We start from the raw sequence: 23671 nt of genomic DNA on the forward strand, positions 1-23671 counted from the left end.
TTGTTTGCACAGGGAGAAAAAAAATCTGAGATTTACAGGTTCAGTTGCATATAATTGGTAACAACAGTTATAGTATGATATCATAATCATTTTCTGATAGGTACAGGATTCATAATTGTCCTATACCAAATGATGCCAACTATGCCTGGATGTAGCTGGAGGGAAACTGGTGAGATTTTCACTGGTTTTCTGACTGATAAATGTCATCAATACCCAGTATCAGCCTGTGGTTCCACCATTTTTACTGATTTACTCCTGAATTAGTGGAGGTTCTGGGTCTCTTTGGCATGTCCTTGAAGGAGCAGAGAGAGAGAGAGAGGAGCACAGAGCATGGAATCCCTGCCTAAACAAAGCATTCACCACATCAGGCCTCCATAAGTATCATGTTATTGCAGCCAGAGTGAACTTTATAATAGGACAACAATCTTCCTACAATGTCTTCCATCTATATTTTGTCATTCTTGCAATATAAAGGTAATAAGAAATTTCGACAGTTGCAGCAAGCCATTTATCACTTTATTTTTCCACATGGTCTCTTGTAAATGGGTTCGTGTTTTCATCACAGATAACTGTACTTTTGCTGCAAACATAGTCTTCATCTTGGTCTAGAGCTAAGACTAGTACCATTGTAATCTCAGTTGTGACAGAAATAGATTTTTTGAGACTCGTATTTGATTTAAAAACTGGCATTCCTGCCCCATATATTGTTAGTTACATATTATGTGCTGGAAGCAATGAACATCCTTTGCACTTGTCTTCTAGCTCGTGGGTTGCAGATCAGTGTTCTTTGTTCCATTTCTGCCAAGCATTTATCCATTCAAGATTTGATTATTAGTCCCAAGTTTATGCCTCTATCTGAGAGAGAAAAATGCTTCAGTGTTAGGATCCTACTCAACATAAAGCAATTAGCATCACAACTGATGCTTTCTGGACATCGCCTGTTTTTAGTCTTTAAGTTGAAGCATACGAACTAGTGCTTTTGTTTCAGTGACAACAGTTATTTTCACAATTTGCAAGCAAAATAATATTCCTGCCAGATCATTCCACCTGAGGTTATTTTTTTGGTCCACATTTTGAAAAATTATATAACAATACAAGACAAAAATTAATATCCCAGAATGGAGAGAGAATAACAAGCTATATCAGATTAAGCTTGAATTTAAACTTTGGCAGTTTGGAACTGCATTGGGTTTTCAGAGAGGAAGTTGTTCTTGCTTGACTGTGCATGGGCTATACTGATCTCATGCACTTCTTCCTGTTGAAGGATGATGATGCCTGTGTTTGAGGATTGTTTATCCTCTCTAATTGCTCATCACATTTTATTAGATCGTTCTCTATATTCTAAACAATATTTTAATATTTTTAGCAATATGCCTGAGCCTAGTACACTAACTCAAGGAAATGTTAACAGAATTCCCAGTTTTAAAATTTTTAAAAAGTATACTAATTTATATCATTGTATATAACAATATTTTACATCTATAAAGCATACATGGTGAAAGACTGCTAAACTTCTGCTCAAATAATAGACTAAGATTAACCAACACTCTTTCAACAACCAAAACCCCAAAGAAAATGGACATGGATATCACCAGACAGATAGACACACCAAATATATGATAGACTATATTATTGTAAACCAAAGATGGAAATCAAAGTATCCTAAATTGCAGATCCTTTGCTGCAGACTGTGGATCAGACTATAAGCTAGTGTTAGCAAACCTAAGAATAAAGTTAAAATTTGAAAGCACTTTTAGAGTTAAAAGGAGTCTGAATGTAAAAAACTACAAGACAACAATATTCTAAGAAAATATCAACTAGAACTAGATAAAAACCTGAAGGAACTGCCAAAACAGAATATAAATCGAAGAACATTGGTGCAAATTAAAGGAAATAATATTAAAATTGGCAGAAAATACAAAGGTTACACAGAAAGAAGTAGTAAAAACGATTGGATCTCCAACACTTAACCAACACTCTTTCAACAACCAAAACCCCAAAGAAAATGGACATGGATATCACCAGACAGATAGACACACCAAATATATGATAGACTATATTATTGTAAACCAAAGATGGAAATCAAAGTATCCTAAATTGCAGATCCTTTGCTGCAGACTGTGGATCAGACTATAAGCTAGTGTTAACAAACCTAAGAATAAAGTTAAAATTTGAAAGCACTTTTAGAGTTAAAAGGAGTCTGAATGTAAAAAACTACAAGACAACAATATTCTAAGAAAATATCAACTAGAACTAGATAAAAACCTGAAGGAACTACCAAAACAGAATATAAATCAAAGAACATTGGTGCAAATTAAAGGAAATAATATTAAAATTGGCAGAAAATACAATACGTTACACTGAAAGAGAAAGTAAACAGGATTGGATCTCGAATGAAGTAAAAAGGTTAAGCGATCAAAGGAAAACCATGAAACTAAAACAGAACTATAACAGAAATGAATATAATAGATTAACCGGAGAAATTAGAAAACTAGTTAAAAGAGACAAGAATAACTGGCTAGAAGAAAAATACAAAATGGCAGAGAAGCTATCAAAAGAAAATAACCTCCATGGATCATATAAACAAATAGACCAAATTAGCAAGACACGGACAACAAAAATGATAATGATCAAAAACAAAGAGGGACAACTAATTGAAAGTAAAACAAAAAGAATGGCCAGATGGGAAGAATACTTTAGAAACTTATATAATAAAAACAGCTCTCAGGATATTACTATTCCAGCCACTGAAATGGAAGAGGAAACAAATATCTTTACCAAAGAAATAATAGCACACAGTATAGATAAACTTAAAACTAGGAAAGTACTTGGTATTGATCAAATACATGCAGAATTCTTAAAAGCAGGAAAGGAACAACTTTTGGAACCATAAAAAATGAAAGGATCTACAAAAATGAAGTAATATTGGACCAAATTAGTTACAACTCCTATATACAAAAAAGGATTTAAAACAGAATGCAATAATTACATAGGTATTAGCCTCCTCATTATTCCAAGTAAGGTTTTTATGAAAGTACTCCAAAAACGAATTAAGCCATATATAGAACTAGCATTAGGAGAAGAACAAGCAGGGTTCAGACCAAGACGAAGCACAATCGATCAACTATTCACCTTAAGACAGCTAATAGAAAAGACATTAGAGTACAACCAAAGTTGCTGTGTAAATTTCATAGACTTTCATCAGACATTTGATTCAATCCATAGAAGAGAACTATGGAAAACTATGAAAGAATTTGGAATTCCCAACAAAACCATAAGAATAATAAAGAATCTATACGAGAAATCTGAAAGTGCAGTATGAGTGGAGGACACCTTAACCAACTGGTTCTATGCAGAGAGTGGAGTAAGACAGGGATGCAATCTGTCATCAGACCTGTTCAATCTTACATTGGAAGAATCAACCGGTAAGGCCTTAAATAAAGAAGACTCCAGAATCAAATATATGGGAAAACTGTAACAAATTTAAAATTTTCAGATGGCATTGTATTACTTGCAAGCACGGAAGAAGATCTACAATGAATTTCTGATAAAATAAAAGAAGAATGTATTAAATTTGGAGTAAACATAACTAGAGACAAAACAAAAACTATGCAAATAGGAAAAAGAAACACCAATCTGAAAATTGAAATTGTTGGTAAGAATCTAGAGTAGGTAGAAAACTTCACCTACCTTGGAGAGTAAGTGAGTATGATGGTGAAATTACAAAAGATATAAACAGATGAACCAGTCAAGCATCCCAAACTTTTGGATGACTTAATAAATATGGAAGTCAAGAGACATCAAGCAAGTAACAAAAGTAAGAATCTATGAGACAATTGTCCTCCCAGTACTCCTCTATGGAAGTGAATGCTGGAATCTCAGAAAAGGCTGAAGAGAAAAAAATTATTAACTACTGAAATGGGTTGGCTAAGAAGATTACTTGGAGTATCTGTTGGATAGACTAAGAAATGAAGACATAAGGAAACGACTAAAACAAGAAATAACAATAATAGACAAAATTCAAGAAAGAAGACTGGCTTGGCCATGTGACCAGAATGGGAACAGAAAGATTACCAACCAAAGCCCTGAATACAACAATGGAAGGTAAATGCCGGCCTGGTTGACCAAGTAGTTAGCATATCTGCTCTGCAGCCAAAAGGTTGTAGGTTCGAATCCTGTGGGCATTGATGTTTGTGTCTGTAAAAATAGTGGTGGTGGTCGGCAGTAGATGGCATTGGTGTAGATGATGAAGGTAGTTGTGGTTGGTGGAGACTGAGAATTGTAGAGTAGGTACCTCCTCGATGAGTCTTTGGACTCCCTGGAGGTGTTACATAATGATATAAAATTATAATAATAAAAAAAAAAAAAAAGATCCAAAGGGTGGCCCAGAATTAGATGGATAGACAAAATAAAAGAGGACCTGAAAACCAAATCACAACAAGCAAAACCAAACTGGACAGAAAGAAGTGGAAAGAGTTCATGCGACCTCATCATCATCCACATAGATGATGGAAAAGAGAAGAAGAAGATATAGCATACAATTTTTATTCTTTATACTATTTAGAATTTTTATGTAAACACCTGATTTGGGTTTAAGGCATATTGTTAAAGTTGGTTTATTTAATGTTCCTGTAAAATAGGTAATTTTTATCTGTTTTTAGAATAAGTAGTGTTTTATAGTATATTACTTTAGAATTTTGCATTTTTATTGTATTTTTTTGATACACTTGTTGCAATATTATAAAAATAAAATATTGCTGAAACATGGCACCAAAAACAAAAGAGCAATAGAGTAGCAACAAAAAAAAAAAAAAAAAAAAAAAAAAAAAAAAAAAAAAAAAAAAATGCTTACCCGAATACTGAAGGACAAGAAGGCTCACCCCTCAATGAACAAATGTGCCAGTATTGATACAAATGAGGATATTGAAACTTTTGCAACTAATAGACTAAAATGGATTATTCAGCAACATTAGAATTAGAAAGTCGAGAAGTGTTAGAGAAGGACAAGAAAGATAAGCAGCAAAACTCTCAAGTATGTAAGATAATTATTGAGTAATGATAATCAGATAAGGTAAAGAAGGACACAAAAAAGATGTAATATGGTATAATAAGTCACTTAGAAAACATTCCACTGATGAACATGTTACTACTTCAAATTTTCTGCAGCAGTAATCAGAAATATAATGAATACAATTGAAAAATAGAAAAGAAAAGTAAAAGAGATGATAGTTCTTATAGGTACAAGCAATTTAACTGGTGATAAATACAGCAAATATAGTGAAAAGATTGCTGGAAGAAGCAAGAGCAAAAAGAGAAAGATTAAAAATGATTAGTCTATTACCAAGATATGATAATACTGAATTAAGAACAGGGCTGTCCGTGCGGTTAGCCTAGTGGCTGTGTGCTTCGCAACCATATGACTGGGGAAGGAGTGTCTCAGGTTCGATTCCTGTTGAAGACATGAGGAATTTGAGGATCTTCCTCAGCCAAGTTAGCTGGTCTTCGGTGCGGCAAGTAGGGTTTTTTCTGCCAGTTTATCTGGCGTTTTTCATCCCGCAAGCAGAGGCAAACCAGCTCCACGAACACACACACATGGACCTACAGCCATAAATACTTAACCCCCACTCCCCCCCATGAGGGCTCAACTCACCCCAATAGGGACGGGAGAGAAAAAGGGAGGAAACTCCATACGAATAAATAAATATGAACAGGGCTGTGATAGTAAACAGTTTGGTGTGTAGGCTGTGTACAAAGGAATGGTTGCAAGTTTTTGATATGTGGAGTGAGTTTGAGGGAGGAATGGATTTATATAAGAGGAATGCCTGCACTTGAATGCATTTGGTATCTGTAGTCTCCAGACACCTTGAAAGTAGTGCCTGTCAATCCCTTTGAATTTAATATTTAAGTAAGAGGTGTCAGAAACGTTACCAAAAAGATGACTAGGTTGTGGAGGCTAGGCATTCATAGTGACATCACTCTGGAATCCTCTTCCTATCATTGTCAAGCAGAATTTGTTTAGCTGTGGATTGTTTGTCCACTAATGGCAAACATGAGTTAGGCTTACACTGTTGTGAGACTGAGTGGCCTCTACAATAGTAATCTGCTCAGCACCTGAGTAAACGTAGGTTTGAAACTTGGTCATGTGAGTAATGGTGTGATGCCGCCATCTGTGAGAGTGTTGCTGAATGCCTCTGTTATTGTTTTATTTTCCTTTTTTAATAAATATATACTATGAGAGCTGTACTTGAATTATCTGAAATTTGACCTTCTGAATTATGCAGTGCAACTGCTGTAAATCATTTATACATCATTTGAGCATTTCTGGTTAAATATAATATCATCTACTCCAGCTGCCTTTCCACATTTCAGGTTTTTGATGGCTTTTTATGCATACAGTATTTATATATGTATTTCTGATCTGTATTCCTCTTGAATATTCTCTACCACTATTCTGTCATTTCTCACTTCATTTAACAGTCTTTGAAGGTAATTACTTCTGGCAGTCAGAATATCTTTATGTTCAGTTTTTATATCGTCTGTATCATCTCTTATTTGAACAATATCAGTTTACTGTACTTCCTTTTATTGTATTCTTCCTCTATTTCTGAGCTTTACAGTATTCTCCAGAACATTTTGCTATTTTCCTGATATTTATTGTTTTTATATTTTTTTACCAAAGTCTTCCCATGACTTCTGTTTATCTACTTTTACACATTCTTTAGTTCTCATTCTCTTACATTTTCTTTCTATTCTCTAAGGGCAGCTGCCAACTTACTAGAACTTTTTATATTCTGTCTATTTTTTCAGGGTTGCCTCTTTAATTTCTTGTGACCACCATGGAGTTCTGATTTTTCTATCCTTACAGATGATTTTATCACATGCTTCCCTAGCTGAATTAGTCACTGTGTTCTTTAGTGTGTGCCACTGAAACTTCAAGGTTTGATTCTTCTTTTCACACTCTTTCATAATATTTGTATAGTTATGTGTACAGTTTATCTGTAAAAGCTGCTCAACTTTTGTTCATGTTAAAGCCTGCTTACATATTTTTACTTTCAGCATCATATCCATTTTTATCCTGCTTAGTTATAAGCAGGATAAAAGTCACTTCCCATTTCAAATCTATTCTCAACCATTGTGAAGATTCAACCACTATCAACAATATCATAGTAAGACTTCTTTTTTTTTCTTGTGTCTTCTTTTCATGTGAATTTGTGCACAACTTTATGTTGAAACATGGTGTTAGTAATTACTAGTCTGTGTCCTGAGCACAATCCAGTGGATGCCTACCTACCATTATTGTTAGTTTAGCCCTTTTCTCCAAATTTTCCAAAAGATTTCTATATGCCTGGGATTCATTTCCTACCCAGCTGTTTAGATCTTCAAGGACCAGCTTTTCCATTTTCTTTGTCAAGTGCCTTCTAGAAGTAATAGTTTTAAAAAAAAAAACACTTGTCCCCTAGAAGAACCTTCTGTGGGACCAGGTACAAATAAATTTCATTCGCCGGTTCTCCATTTAGAAATTTGGCCACATTACTCTGAAATTGCTTGCCAATCAGTAAGTTTATCTTAATATTTGGTGTTGAATACTATCGATTCTCATTTCTTTCTTTGATCATTATTGACTGAATAGAACATCAAATATTTATTATTTAGCAGGATCTCACCTGTATAATCTTTGCTGTCTCAATAATACCACTTAGGTTAAACATTGCACTATTCTTCTTCTTAGTAGTAGTATTATATTTGACCTCTAGAAAGTCAGTCTCATTGAGAAAGGCTATATATCACCCATGCTAGTTGTTATATCTTCTCTTAATCTCATTCACATTAGCTGCATTCACCACTTCAATAAGCAAACTGTTCCTCTGTGAGAGAAAAATCTAGCTCTTACCTCTTTCTTGACTTCACACAAACTTTACTTCCATGGATGCCCCATGTTCTCACCTTCCACATAATGAAAAATTGCATCTGATGATATCCTATAACACCCATTTAGAAGTTTATAGACCTCTATCATATCATCCCTCTGTTTCTTCTGTTTATCAGTGTCTGCAGTCCAGTCAATGAACTCTCAATCTGTCCTCACAATCTACATTTCATGATCCCAATATAATCTTTATAACTCTTCTTTGCATCCTTTCAATAGCTTCCTTATCTTCACTGAACCCAGGAGACCAAATCTGTGCACAGAGTAGTCCGTTTCAGTCATATCATGGCATTGTAAATAGGCAAAATGACTTCCTTATCCTTACATATCAATGTCACCTTAAATCTGGCAGATTCATACCCTTTGTAAACCACTCTCTTATACCTCTCAGCTGCATACTTATCCAAGGCAATAGTTTATATTCCAGTCCCACATCCTCCACTTTATGTATTAGCCTTTTATGTGGTATCTTATCAAATGCCTTAGCTAAGTCCATCATAGTATATCCATTTTTTTATCCGGCTCATCTGAAATGTTATCATAAAATATGAGCAGCTTGCTAAAACATGACTTACCTTTAGTAAACTGTTGCTTTTCTGCAAAGTATAGTTTGTCTGACAACCCATTTCTTTATGCAAGTTCTTACCAACTTTTCTAAAATCTTCAACACCATCACTCCAGAGATACTGATATGTCAGTAGTTAGACACACCAATTTTGTACCACCTAGGTACAATGAATTTATCATACATTCTTTCCATTCTGGTGGGTCTTTCCTAAGCTGAGACTGAAGTTATATAAATGCTTCATGGACCAAGCCATTTTGGCCAGAGATTCCTTTAGCACATGTGCTGATATCCCACCTGGCCTTATTGCTTAATTGATATCCAAGTTATGAAACAGGTCTTGAACCTCAATCTCATGTTCCTTTATCTCTTCATCCAATGTTCAGATAGAATTCTGTGGCATGTCACACACCTGATTGATAGATTTTAGCAAAGATTTCAAAGTTTGAAGTCTTACATGCTTTTAACACAAGGTTACCAAATGCATTAAATAAAGTTATTCTTCCATATTCATTCTTTCTTTTACTTGCAGAGTAATGATAAAATTCTTTTGGGTTGCCTTTAATTAGCCAGTACTGCCAATGTCTTTTCATACTCCAATTTCGCCTTTCCAAACATTGCTCATAACTTTTTTGGCCAAGCTTTATATATTTCATAACCCCTCTCAATCTTATTATCAAGATATTCCTTACACCTAATCTTCTTCTTGAGGGATCTTTTGCTTAATAAGGTTGCGCATCCATTTCACTCTCACCTGTTTGTTCTTCAGACTGTGGCCTCATTTACGTATATTTTCAAAGCTTATGTATTGCTGATATCCTTCTCATTCAGTATCTGATAGAACCAAAGATAGTATTATTATGAGTGTGTCATAATTTTCAGCTTTGTAGTTCATCATATAACCTGTCTTAATTGAAACATTCATGCAGTTAGCTACTTCCTAGGACAGTATGACTTGATTGCTGTTACCACCTGGTGGCAAAACAGCTACATTTTTAATTGAACCCTTCCCCCCTTCTGATGCTATGATCAAATTTAGTTTGACTACTATTTGATCTTGAGTTCCCTCTTTCACAAGCTGCTTGAGAAAGTTGTCTTGCAACATCTCAGTAAATACTTCTTCGTTTTTATGAGTTTTCAATGTTTCTATGGTCAGATAACTGAAGTCATCTATAATGATTACTCATTTAATATCTATCAAGGTAATTTGGCAGTGCATTTTGTAATTCCCAGCAACTGAACCACTTGGTCTGTAGTAACATCCCACTATACATTCCATACTGTTAGCCTCCACTTCACACCCCCCATATTAGCCTCAAGCTCACTGCTACATGGGACATTATTATTATTATTTCTTTTATCTGTTTCTACCCTTAATGGGCCAGAATCATTAGTCATTAGTACTATATCCTCCTCTTCTGTTTGTTCTGTCCTTCCTGAAAATACTGTATCCTTTATGCCATTATAACATCTGGCTCTGATAGCCAGGTTTCATGAATGCCAACAATCTTAAGCCACAATGTATTCACCAAAGCAACAAATTCAATCCCTGTGTTACTGACTTTTGGCATTTGTGTATTGACATAATAAGTTCCTACCTGGCTTTTGCCTATAGTTGCGTCTTATGCTAGACTTATCTAGTTCTGCCAGTTCAACTTCTTTTCTGTTGCTATTTCTTCTGTTGATGGTGCCTATCTTCAATTTCTGCTGGCATTGGATTTGTTCCAGTTGACATTTCATTTCATTTGTCCTTGTTCTCTGTTGGAAACTGGATTGTCCTTGTTTTTAATCTGGTGATACCCCTGCTGGTTTGAAATTTCATCCTATTGTGCCATCATGCTTGTTTTTGGTTTAAGCCATTAAGAATACAGTTTAGTTGGCTAAGCCCCAAATTGCTAGCCCATCATCCAGTATACTAATGGGGCACCATGTTGGAGGTTTAATGGAATATAAATAGCACTGGGAAAGGATGAAAAACTATTTTAATTCTACCAGTATTTTGTCTCAGTTAGAGACATCTTGAGGGAGTACAAACTAATACTTGTGACACACAACAGAAAGGCATCATAATACTAAATGAAACACCATGCTCCATCACAGCAAACTTAGGAAAGAAAGACTGTTTTTAGAATCTGTAGCTGACCTCAAAAATCAGCCCAATTTAAATAAATACAGATGCTAGAAACTTCCCAAAATATGGGAAACATTAATCATTTGAGAATCACAATTTACAAGAGGATTCGTACAGATGCCCATAGAAGGCATATCCCACCTAGATAGGACTAGTTTTATATCTATGCTGTTTCATTTAGTATTATTGTGTTACCTTTGTGTGTGTGTGTTACAGGTGTTTGTACTCCCTGAAGATGTCTCTGTGACTGAGATGAATTATAATCATCAATTTCTTGATATTTACCCTCCTTATTAGAAGAATTAAAATAATTTTTAATCCTTTCCAAGTGCTGTTTAGGGAAAGGATTTATACTCCATTAAACTTCCAACATGATATATTTCCAGTACCTAATCTTTAACACATGAATGGGACACATCATGTGCCCCAGTTTTCTAGCTCTGACCCTTATGTATCCCATTTAGAAGTATCTCTCTTCTTTTTCTCGATAACACTAAGTATGTTCACATGATATTTCTGTAATTCCTTTGTTAGCTTCACTTAACATAATTGAAGACACATCAGTGGAAGAGCTTGAGGTTGTTCCAGTAGCTGATTTTATCTGATAAAAACAGCAGGAGCTCATTTAGCTGAACATGTTCCCAGCAAGCTTGTTATTTGATAACTAACGCATTAATGTGTTGTTTATGCTAATACAGCATACAGTTTGCTGGGCTAAATTGACAACACATTGTCATTGCTAGGATACCTAATAATGAGGATGTGTATATTAGCAACATATTCAGTAATATTTGATATTTTATTGCAATATAACATCCCCCCCCCCCCCTTATTATTAAAAGCAAAAATAGTTTTAGATAACAAACAGTACATTTGAATAATCATGGATATAGAAAATAAGATTAACATGTTGACTGCCATTGGTCTGATGTGCAAACTTGCCATTGGTGCCATTATGTTGCCAGTATGATACGAGATAACTCGTGGTTGGCATCCTAATACAGACTCCCAACTAAGAGTTATCTCATAGTTGGCAGTCAACATGTTAAATACATTAAATACAATTCTAATCAATTAAAAAAATGCACTGGCTTGATGTCATTTATTAAAGTTTTTAGGATTAAGTAGAGCATAATCATTTCTTTTTTTTATTTTATTTTTTTTAATTATTACTCATATTTCCCTATGATTGAAACTATGTATGTTTCTGCATATGATGAAAGTGTTTTATTCATTGTTAATCACTTGGTAGGTGGCTTCCAATGAAGGCCTGTTATACTTTCTTATTTTTATTGTGTTTATAAGATCTTTCTTGTTATTTATCCTTCTTCTTCTTCTTATATATATATACATATAATTTTTTTGTTGTTGTTTATTTGCTTTAGATGAGCACATTGAATATTTTTGTTTTGGATTCAAATGAACTTGTAACAAGTGATGATCAAGTCTTTGCAAGCCGACAGGCTGCACGCCACGTTTGTGTCGCCCTGAAACGGTACTATGAAGCTCATTTGGCTATCCAGGCAGAGCAGTTGAGGAGATCCCATTCACGTAATCAAGGTAGTTCTCCTCAACCTACAGTTCCACCCTACAAAGTAAGTATAAATATGGGTTTTGTATAAATATGAATAATTAGGATCTGTAGTGTGGCATAACGTATTTAGATTAAGTTGATTTTAACCTAGTATGATTGGAAATTCATAGACAGATTGCGGTATCATTTTTGGGAGGGGGGGGGGTTATAAAAAGATGGGTTTTATAATTGTCATATAAAATCCACTTTTTTAAAACCATAAAACATCATTCCCATATGTCTTATGATGATGAAAATTCAACATGTTTGACTAACATTCACAAGCCCACCTTTAAAGGTTATTGTATTGTATAATTTGTGGGAATATAAGCAATAGTTATATTTAGTTTGAGTTGGTATTTGTATCTTTGCATGTATTACAACTTTTCTAACTTGATCATACATAAAAACCATTATAACAATCTGTTATAATGGTTTTTGTGTGTGCACATTTATCTTAAAATCTTGTGGAAAGAGAAGATATTGATGTTCTCTGCAGTAAGGAAATGAAACAAAAACCCAAGCCAATACAGTCAATACACTCTTGCTATAGCAAACTTGCAACGATCCCAAGAATGTAATAAATTTAGTTTAATCCTTTATCTAAGTGTGAGCAAACAAAGTTTGCACCTGAAAATCTCTTCAGGACTGGGGTAAGGTAGTAAAACACTGGGCAACTCGTAGCAAAGGTGGACCAAGCTAACATCACTCCTATCTCAGTATCTGCCATAATGCAAAACACATCTCCTTGCGGATATGTATAATGTTATGCATCAAGGGAAAAGCCACTACCTAGACTAGTTTCGACCTTTATTGAGGTCCCTTCAGTGGGAGCCAGGCCCACTGAAGGGACCTGGAGTGGAGATACCAGGCAAAAGTAACGGCGAGGTCATCTTTACTTATAGGAGTTGCCAAAAGGTGTGTCACCTTTTTATTAAATTACTCTGGATTTAGAGAAAGATGTTGAAAGTTTATTTTTCACTTGGTTAGACTATAATAAATTTAGTTTAATCCTTTATCCAAGTGTGAGCAAACAAAGTTTGTGCCTGAAAATATCTTCAGGACTGGGGTAAAGTAGTGCAACTTGTAGCAAAGGTGGACCAAGCTAACATCGCTCCAATATTATTATAGTCTAACCAAGTGAAAAATAAACTTTCAACCTCTTTCTCTAAATCCAGAGTAATTTAATAAAAAGGTGGCACACCTTTTGGCAACGCCTATAGGTAAAGATGACCTTGCCATTGCTTCTGCCCGGTATTAAACTAATAAATTTGGTTTATCCTTTATCCAAGTGTGAGCAAACTTTGTTTGCACCTGAAAATATCTTCAGGACTGGGGTAAAGTAGTACAACACCGGGCAACTCATAGCAAAGGTGGACCAAGCTAACATCACTCCAATATTATTATAGTCTAACCAAGTGAAAAATAAACTTTCAGCATCTTTCTCTAAATCCAGAGTAATTTAATAAAAAGGTGGCATACCTTTTGGCAACTCCCATAGGTAAAGATAACCTTGCCATTGCTTCTGCCTGGTATCTCCACTATTGGGCCTGGCTCCCACTGAAGAGACCTCAATAAAGGTCGAAACTAGTCTGGGTAGTGGCCCTTCCCTTTATGCATAACATTATACGTATCTGCAAGGAGATGTGTTTTGCATTATGGGAGAGATAGGAGTGATGTCAGCTTGGTCCACCTTTACTACGAGTTGCCCAGTGTTGTACTACTTTACCCCAGTCCTGAAGATATTTTCAGGTGCAAACTTTGTTTGCTCACACTTCGGTAAAGGATTAAACTAAATTTATTATAGTCTAACCAAGTGAAAAATAAACTTTAAACACCCCAAGAATGGTTTGGAATAGTGGATAGTTTGCTATAGAGAATTTCATTTAGCATAGTGTGTACCATAAGGCTTTGGTTGACTTTTCTGTAGTTTGTTATAGTGAGATCAACTGTGGAACTGTGCTGCAGTCTCGATTTGCAGAATATTGTTAAATATGTAATCTTATGTCTTTGAGAAGTTCTTTATTTAGTTTAAAAGGTCACAGGGGAAGTGGAAAATAAAAGGGATGCTGGTGTTGTTTTCATTGGGAGGGGGGGGGGGGGGAGAGTCAATTAATATATATGTAAAGCATTTTGTGGGGATCCCAAACCCAAGAGACTGTTCATCTTGTAACACACTAGTATTCTATGAATAGTAGGAAAACCATGAATAGAAGGAAATTGAGAGACTTGAAAATATTAGATATGAAAACATGAAGATTATCATCATCATCACTGTTTATTCAAGTATGAATGGGGAAAGATATATACAGAAATCTGCATATAACAACAAGTCATGAAAATGGTCTATTAAATGAAGGCAAGCCAAGTTGCTGTGTTATGTGCCAAATGGTAAATGTCACATGGTTCGTGATTCTTGTCTTCAAAAAGAATTATACTTATGTAATGTATTGCCAAAACAAGTTTTGATAATACCTAAGTAAAATCTTCTTGTCCTTCCTCTTGTATCCATTAGTTGGTCTTAGAGAGCATTAGCATTGAACGTCTTTTTAGTTAGAATATCTTTATAGTGTTTCTACTTCACTAATCAAAAAGAAAAAGAAATTGAACATAAGAAATAAAGAAAATCAGAAATGACATGTATCTTCCTATTCACCAAGGTATTGCTTCACCTCCAGTACACTGCTTTGCCTCCAGATCTCCCATATGGCTTGTGGAATTATCAGAAAGATTCTGGAATGAACTACAAACAAGTACCTGATCACAGATCCAACCATTGAACCATTAGGATTCAATCTACCTCGATACCTCTGGAGTCTCCTAAACAGATTTAGGACTGGACATGATCACTGTGCCCACTTACTACATCTATGGATAATTTCACAGTCACCCCTTTTGCATGTATGGTGCCGTGCAGACTGTGCATCATATCACTGATGACTGCCTCATACACTCCTTTCCTGGAGGCCTCAGGAATTTGCATTTACTTCCAGACGTGCCATCGACTGGTTAACTCAACTGTCAGTCTGTATATGGTTTTGCTCAGTAATTTCTTGTATTTCCCTTATATGCTAAATAAATAAATTGGTAAGAGGTGGATGTCACAAACTTCTTCTGACTTTTCTGAATTGTTTCTTTTAGGGGTCTTTGCTGATTTTCTTCAAGAATGTCACGATTAAGAGTTAAGAATGTGGTCAATACCAGGATACTATGTACAAAGAGTGGTCAACCGCAACTTTTTTTTTCTAAGTTGATACATCTGTCATAAGCATCCATGTGAAATTGCAAGTCATTCTTTCAAGTAGTTTATTTTATACACCTGTCTGAAGCAAAAGTGTTATCTGTATCCCTTGAAATGGATAAAATTGAGTATCGTGCGGTTATAAAATTCTTTGTAAAAGCATGTTTAAACTCGAAAAGAAATTCATTCGAAGTTCATAAAAGTTTATGGGCACACTTCTTCATTTTTGACAATTAAGAAATGGGCTGCCAAGTTTAAACGTGGCCGTACCGGCCTTGAAGATGATCCACATGAAGGATCCAGTTCAAAAAGTGTAACAACACCAAATCATTGATCGAGTGCACGATATAGTATTGGATGACGCGAGTCAAAGTGCATGAAATTGCTGAGACTATAGGCATTTCAAAGAACATGTAGGATATATTTTGCGTGAAGAATTGCAAATGAAAAAGCTTTGCACAAGATTTGTGCCATGCTTGCTCACAGCAGATCAAAAACGCACTCACATGAAAACCTCTGAATAGTGCTTGGAGCATTTTAACAAGAATAAAACTGATTTTGTGTGTTGATTTATTACTATGGATGAGACTTGGATTCATCATTACATACCAGAATTGAATCCAAACAGCAGTCAAAACAGTGGACAGAAGCCGGTGGTTCAGTGCCAATGAAGACAAAGTCTGTTCCATTAGCAGGAAAGGTTATGGCATCGGTGTTTTGGGATGCCAAAGGCATTTATCATCATCATTATCATCAAATTCCTGCCATGTACCCTCAAGGGGTGTACAGGATATGATAGTACTACATGAAAAAAAATTTACATCATTACTAACTTCCTATCCACAATTTTCCTCCAAATCAGTCTGTTACTTGTCAAGACTCCAACATTATCAGATCTTATATTTCTATCATCTAAGGCACTTTGTACCGTATCAATCCACCTACATCTTGGTCTTCCTCTGGGTCGTTTTGCTGCCAACCTGGCAGAAACACTTGTTTTACTAATCTTTCTTTGCCCATTCCTCAAGTGACCATACCACCTGAGATTAGCTCTGCTAACGCATTCCTGGATGCTGACAATGTCAAGTTCTTTCCCAATATCCTCGTTTTTAATATGATATTGCCATTGATGCCATCTGTTCAGCCCTATAATCTTTCTCATGACTCTCATATCTGCAGTCTCTAGTCTTTGGTCAAGTGTTTTACTTCTGACCCAGCTCTCAGATCCATAAGTTTAAACAGGTTTGAACACTGTCTTGTATACAGCTAATTTAGTGTTCCGACTAATTTCTCTCTTATTCCATATGAATTTATTCGGTTGACTTCCCACCATACCAGCTTTGTTGATTCTGTTGTCTATTTCTATATTTAATTTACCATCTTCAGTAAAAATCGTGCCTAAATAGCTAAAATGTTTTACTTGTTCCACAGGTTCATCATTCACAACACAGTTTATATTTTCAATGATTCTGCCTATTTTCATTGTCTTTCTTTTTATTGCTGACCTTCATACCATATCTATTACAACAGTTATTCAATTTAGTCAGGGAATCTTGCAGACTTGTAGCGGATTTATTTAGAAGTATAACATCATTCGCATAAAGCAAAGAGCTGACATTAACATCTCCAATTTTGATATCATGTTTAATACCACTTTCCTTCATAATGTGATCCATATAGATAATGAATAACAGAGGGGATAATGTACATCCTTGTCTCACACCAGATTTAACATTAAACCTTCTTCCTGTACTTCCTTCAACTCTAACTGCTGACTTACAACTCAAATAAAGACTAAGTATTGCTTGATATAATGCCCCATTGACACCATATAACTGTAGCGTATTGAATAGCTTCTCTCTTGGCACCTTGTCATATGCCTTTTCCAAATCGACAAAACTTACAGATCTCTGTTATATTCCCATGCTTTCTCAACTATTTGTGGAAAATGAAGATCTGATCCTGACAGCCTCTATTTGGCCTGAATCCAGCTTGTTCTTCACCAAGCTTTTCTTCCACAATTCTTCTCAACTGTTTCTCAAGTATATTTGCATAGATCTTGCCAGGAACACTCAGTAGGGGAAATATCTCTGTAATTCTCACATTCAGTTTTATTTCTCTTTTTATATATGGGTACTATGAGAGCTCTACTCCAATTATCAGGAATTCGTCTCTCTGTCCAGGCTTTCTGAACTATGCAGTGCAGCCACTGTAAGACTTTTATACCACCATACTTCAGCATGTCTGGTCGAATATCATCTACTTCTGCTGCCTTTTCACGTTTCAAGCCTCTGATGGCTTTTTCTACTTCAAGTATTGATATGTATTCCTGACTGCATGCCTGCTCAGTGTTTTTTACCACTGTTCTGTCATCACTGCTTGTTTCATTTAGCAGTTTTTCAAAGTAATTACTCCATTCTTCAAGGATATCTTTTTTTCCCATTTTCATGTCCCTTTATCATGTCTAACTCCTTTTACAGCACTCTTTCCTCCATTCCTAAGCTTCTTCAACAACCTCCAGAATATTTTGCCACCTTCTTGATATTTATTTTCTATATTCTTGCCAAAGTCCTCCCATGACTTTTGCTTAGCTAGTTTTACACAGTGTTTAGCATTCTTGCATTTGTCTTTGTATTCTCTAAGAGCACAAGCTGACTTGTTTGCCAGGAACTTTTCATAGGCTTTCTTCTTTTCCTTCACTACCTCTTTAACTTCCTGTGTCCACCATGGAGTTCTAATTTTTCTGTCCTTGCAGACAACTTCACCACATGCCTCTCTAGCTGAATCAATCACGGCTTTCTTCAAGGCTCGCCACTGAATCTCCAAGGTTTGATTCCTGTTCTCAAACTCTTTCATTTTTTCTTCAATTATCTTTGTGTATTTTAGTCTACAGTTCACATCTCAGAGCTGCTCAACTTTTATTCGCGTTAAAACTTTCTTACATGTTATTCTTTTCAATATGAAATTCAGTTTTATCCTGCTCAGGACTAAATAGTGATCACTTCCAATTTCAAATCCTCTGTACACTCTGGTGTCCTGCACCAGGGAGAAAACATGACTATCAACAATAACATAGTCAATGAGACTTTTCTTATTCCTTGCCTCTTCTCTCCATGTGAATTTGTGCACATTTTTATGTTGGAACATGGTGTTAGTAATAACCAATCCATGTCCTGAGCAGAAGTCCAACAAATATTTGCCATTATTATTAACTTTGCTCTTTTCTCCAAATTTTCCCAATGTATTCTTGTATGTCTGACAATCATTTCCTACTCTGCTATTTAGATCCCCAACAAGGACAAACTTTTCCTTTTTCAGTGTGTCAGATGCTTTCTCTAAATCCTCAAAATATTCCTCCACTTCTACTTTAGTAGAACCTTTTGTGGGACCATAGGCACAAATAATCTCATTGTCCAATTCCCCATTCTGATGTTTGCCCACATCACTCTACTTGAGACTGATTGCCTCAAGAAGATAAGCCTCGTATTTTGTGTTGAATACTATGGCTTCTCCTTCTTTTCCTTGATTGTCATTGCCTGAATATAACATTTTTTATTTATTGCTCAGAAAGATCTTTCCAGTTTTTGTGTTTTTTTGTTTCAGTCACCCCTATTATGTCGATCTGGTACTTATCTAATTCCTCAGCTAGCTCCATTTCTTTGCCATTTAAGCTTCTTATGTTGATAGTACCAATCTTTAACTCTGGTGATGTTGAGTTGGGGTGTGTTTTTCAGATTTGTTCCAGTAGCTGACTTTTCGCTGTTCGCCCTGGTTCCCTGGCGAAAACAACGGCAGCATTGTTTAACCGAGCAATGCCACAGCAGGCATGAAATTTTGTCATGTCGTACCATCATTTTTTATTTTGTTTTAACCAAAATAAAAAATAAGAATACAGTTTGGTCAGCTAAATCCCAATTTGCCAGCCCATACTTGTTTGTTCAGTATCCAAGTAGATACCCAACAGGGTGCACCATGAGAAGGTGAGGATTGGACATTAGGTCAGAAGCCCTGGTCGGTTCTCCGCCTTCCTTTAAAGGCTATGTGGAGGTCTCCTCTCAGTTATACAGCTTTGACCGTTAAGCACCCCACTAAAACATTTAGTTTATTAATTATCTTGTAAACGGTAAAACAATAATAGGGGAATATTATTCCAATCTTTTAACAAGACTAGACGAAAAAATTCGTAAAAAATATCCTGTTTGCAGAAGAAAAAAATTCATCTTTCATCAGGACAATGCAACTGCCCACAAAGGTGTTTTGGCAATGGGAAAATTAAGGGATCTGCACTATGAATTGTTGGAACATCCACCCTATTCCCCAGATTTGGCTCCCTCTGACTTCTGTCTCTTCCCAAAACTAAAACTTTTCCTCACTGGTCAGTGTTTTTCTTCGAATCAAGAAGTGATTGCAGCTGTAGAGGGGTATTTTGCAGATCTTACTGAGAATTACTACATGGACGAGATAATGGCACTGGAACATAGCTGGAATAAATGTATTAGTCTTAAGGTAGTTTATGTTGAAAAATAGAAATAATTTTGAAATTATAAATTCATTTTTTCATTGTTAGGCCGAGAACTTTTCAGCCCACCCTATTATATCCTAGTATTGATGATGAATGGCATGTTGTCCCAAAGCTATTGATGATGTTAACTACTTGTTTAACAGTAATGTTCTATATCTGCAACCATATGTAAATATTGCTTGACTAGTGGTTTTGTATATTGATGAATTTTTGGATTTTTAAATATTATTATTATTATTTTTGAAGAGTGAAGCGATTGTTTTATTTTTTTACTATTTATTTATTTATTTTTTAATGCGTGTTAATAAAGAGGTGGTTCCATACCAAATGCCAACATACTTAAGGAAGAGTGGGAGAAATCATTGACACCAATTCTAATGAACAGCAACAATGGAAGTATTTGTACAAAATGAGTCAAATTCATTATTATACTTTTTGTGACGAATGATTTTTCATTGACTCTCTTAATAGATGTGGCATGAACTTCACTAAGTTTCATTTCATTGACAGGTCTGAGGAATGTTCCCATGAGGACAGATTGAGGGTGTCTGGGTCACAGAGTTTAGCTGACAGACAGAGGAGAGGGAAATATGATAGAAACTTAACAATAGCAAACAAATTAATTTTGAACAAGCCGAATTTTTGTCAAGGGTTTGGTTTTAGTTCACTATTTTGGTTGAGTGCTACATGTTTCAATTGTCTCTACAATGGTTATTAATAGTGTTGTGCATTATTAATAGTGTAAACAAGTTGAATTCATAGTGTTTTATTCATTTTGTGAACTATAAAATGAATGCATCTCCAAGAAAGTGTTCAAAAATATGTACTCTTTCTCAGCACACATTTGTTGATGCAATTTTAAAGAGGTTTAGGGAGATAGGTACCTTTTTCTTCTGACAGAAAAGGAAAATGTGGGTGAAAAACAAAAACTACACTTACTCAAGATCGTTTGCTAGTTAGGAAAAGCAAAATGAATCCAACATTGTCTGCTGTAGGCTTAAATAGGGACTTGGCAGTTAGTGGGATTAATGTTTCTGACATGACAGTCTGTCGAAGATTGTTTGAAAGCAATGAGGACTGACCACATCCTAAAAAAGAAACAATTGTTGACGAAGGCTGTGCAGAAAAAGAGGCTCCAGTAAAAGTGTACAATGAGAGCGAGTACCCCGTGTTCTCAAATCGGTGGCTGAGAAGACTTCTCCGGCCCACCTTCAACAAGCTTCTAAATACCCAGCTAAAAAGATGTTCTGGGATTGTTTTACACATGGCGGTCCAGGATCACTCAATGCCACACTTCAAAAAAAGTGAAAGAGTTCCTCAAAAATCACAATATCCAATTGTTTCAGTGGCCTGTTTCGAGATGCAGAAATAATTAAAACATGTTCTACATTGGTCAAGTCCATGTCTAAGCGAATTAATGAACTTATTAAGAACAGAGGAGTGCATATAAATTATTCTGATTAATTTTTTTGCTACTGTATAAGTTTATAAGATTGACGCAAAAGAAAAGTTTCAATACATGTTTTGTCATGCTTGTGGAAATTTCATCCATATTTATTAATTTGGGATAATTTCTAAATAAATTGTATACATTTTCAACAGTTTTTGTTATTTAAAAGAAAGATTTCGATATTGTGACCACATATTTATTAAGATAAATAAAGATAAACAAACCCAACAAGTTTTGTATGTCATTTGACTTACATCTTCAGGGGTTACAAGTAATTAAAAGGCCTAGCATCCCACACAACTTCCACTGGTCATAAAGTACTTTGGCATAAAATGAACATGTCTTATATTGAAAAAAAAAACTGCTTCACAACAAAATTCAAGGAAGCTGCAAACATGCTTAGAATCCCAACGCAATGCAATAAAAACCAGGGCCTAATTCTACACCAAGTTTTGGTCAGCATTCATAAAAAATATACCTAAGTCAGACCTCGGACAGAGTGAACGTGACAACATCCAGCATTGTTCAAACATAGCATGTATTAACTTATGTATAGATACCACATTCAGATTTTTTAATATGGTGAACAGTTAGACTGCCATAACAGCATCTAATGGACTATTTTGAGTAATTTCTCATTTCTTGTGTTTAAAGTTTTAGTTATCTGTAACCCCTGAAGATGTAAGTCAAACAGTATACGAAACTTGTCGGGTTTGTTTATCTTTATTTATCTTAATAAATGTGGTCACAGTTTTGAAATCTTTCTTTTGAACTGCTAAACCACAGAAACCTACGGCAATTTTTTTTTTTTTTTTTTCCCCAATGTTGCTTCTTATTCATAGCATATGACCTTCTTTCAAGGCTGTTTCCTCTTTAAATCAGCAGAATGTTACCAGCATACCCATATACTGTTTTCAGTATTCTTATGTTTATCTGTTTTGTCAATTTTAAAACCCACACATGGACATCTCAACCCACTCATAAAAAATTATAACCCAATACAGCGTCATTGGTGGGCTGATGGTTAGATGTTGAGTTTTTATTACATTTAAATTCATAATACAAGACCCTAATAAGAAAGCATATTAAAAACCACATAATAAAAATTTCAGACATAAAGAACTTTGATACCACTCATTATTTACTAATGTACCATTAACTGAGACCCTTGAATTGATAAAGTCCTCCCCCCCCCCACCCCCCCCCCCCCCCACCCCCCCCCCCCCCCACCCCCCCCCCCCCCCACCCCCCCCCCCCCCCACCCCCCCCCCCCCCCACCCCCCCCCCCCCCCACCCCCCCCCCCCCCCACCCCCCCCCCCCCCCACCCCCCCCCCCCCCCACCCCCCCCCCCCCCCACCCCCCCCCCCCCCCACCCCCCCCCCCCCCCACCCCCCCCCCCCCCCACCCCCCCCCCCCCCCACCCCCCCCCCCCCCCACCCCCCCCCCCCCCCACCCCCCCCCCCCCCCACCCCCCCCCCCCCCCACCCCCCCCCCCCCCCACCCCCCCCCCCCCCCACCCCCCCCCCCCCCCACCCCCCCCCCCCCCCACCCCCCCCCCCCCCCACCCCCCCCCCCCCCCACCCCCCCCCCCCCCCACCCCCCCCCCCCCCCACCCCCCCCCCCCCCCACCCCCCCCCCCCCCCACCCCCCCCCCCCCCCACCCCCCCCCCCCCCCACCCCCCCCACCCAGAATCCAGTTCACCTTAGAAAAAGAGGAAAACAACACCCTCCCCTTCCTAGACACTTTAATCACCTGCCAGCTTGATGGATCTTTGGTTTTCTCTGTTTACAGAAAACCCACCCACACTGGCAGATACATTCACCAGCAATCCCCCCCCCCCTCACAACAATATGGGGTGATAAAAACACTATATAACAGGGCAAAATTAATCTGCTCAGATGACAAGGCCCTGACTATGGAACTAAACCACATCCTCAACACTTTCTTAGCCAATGGCTATAACCCCAAAAAAATCCAAAAAATACTAAAACCTATAAACCACAACCTCCCTCCCCCCCTCCACAATAAAGACTACACCAAGTCTATCACTATCCCCTACATCCAGGGCACCTCTGAAAAAATAACTAATATCCTCAAAAAATATGATCTTACTTCCTGTTACAGACCATATAAAAAGTTGGCATCCCTTATCCGCTCTACCAAAGACCAACCACTTCCCCTAGACCTACCTGGTGTATACCAGGTCCCTTGCAGCTGCAAATTGTCCTACTTTGGCCAAACAGGCAGAACAACAAATATC

General features: G+C 36.7%; 1 protein-coding gene across 2 annotated transcripts in view; it reads left to right on the forward strand.

The window, feature by feature from the left end:
* Nucleotides 1-23671, forward strand: part of mahj (LisH and WD40 domain-containing protein mahjong) — a 490280-nt gene that overhangs the window by 203686 nt on the left and 262923 nt on the right. For both annotated transcript variants that reach the window (XM_090400879.1, XM_090400880.1), the window contains exon 15: nt 12009-12218. In XM_090400879.1, the coding sequence (XP_090257005.1) occupies nt 12009-12218 (210 nt within the window). The remainder of the gene's footprint in view (nt 1-12008; nt 12219-23671) is intronic.

This window comes from Typopeltis vanoorti, chromosome 11, assembly GCF_054136105.1.
Source record: "Typopeltis vanoorti isolate ZY-2024b chromosome 11, IOZ_Tvanoo_1.0, whole genome shotgun sequence".
Taxonomy (NCBI): Eukaryota; Metazoa; Arthropoda; class Arachnida; order Uropygi; family Thelyphonidae; genus Typopeltis; species Typopeltis vanoorti.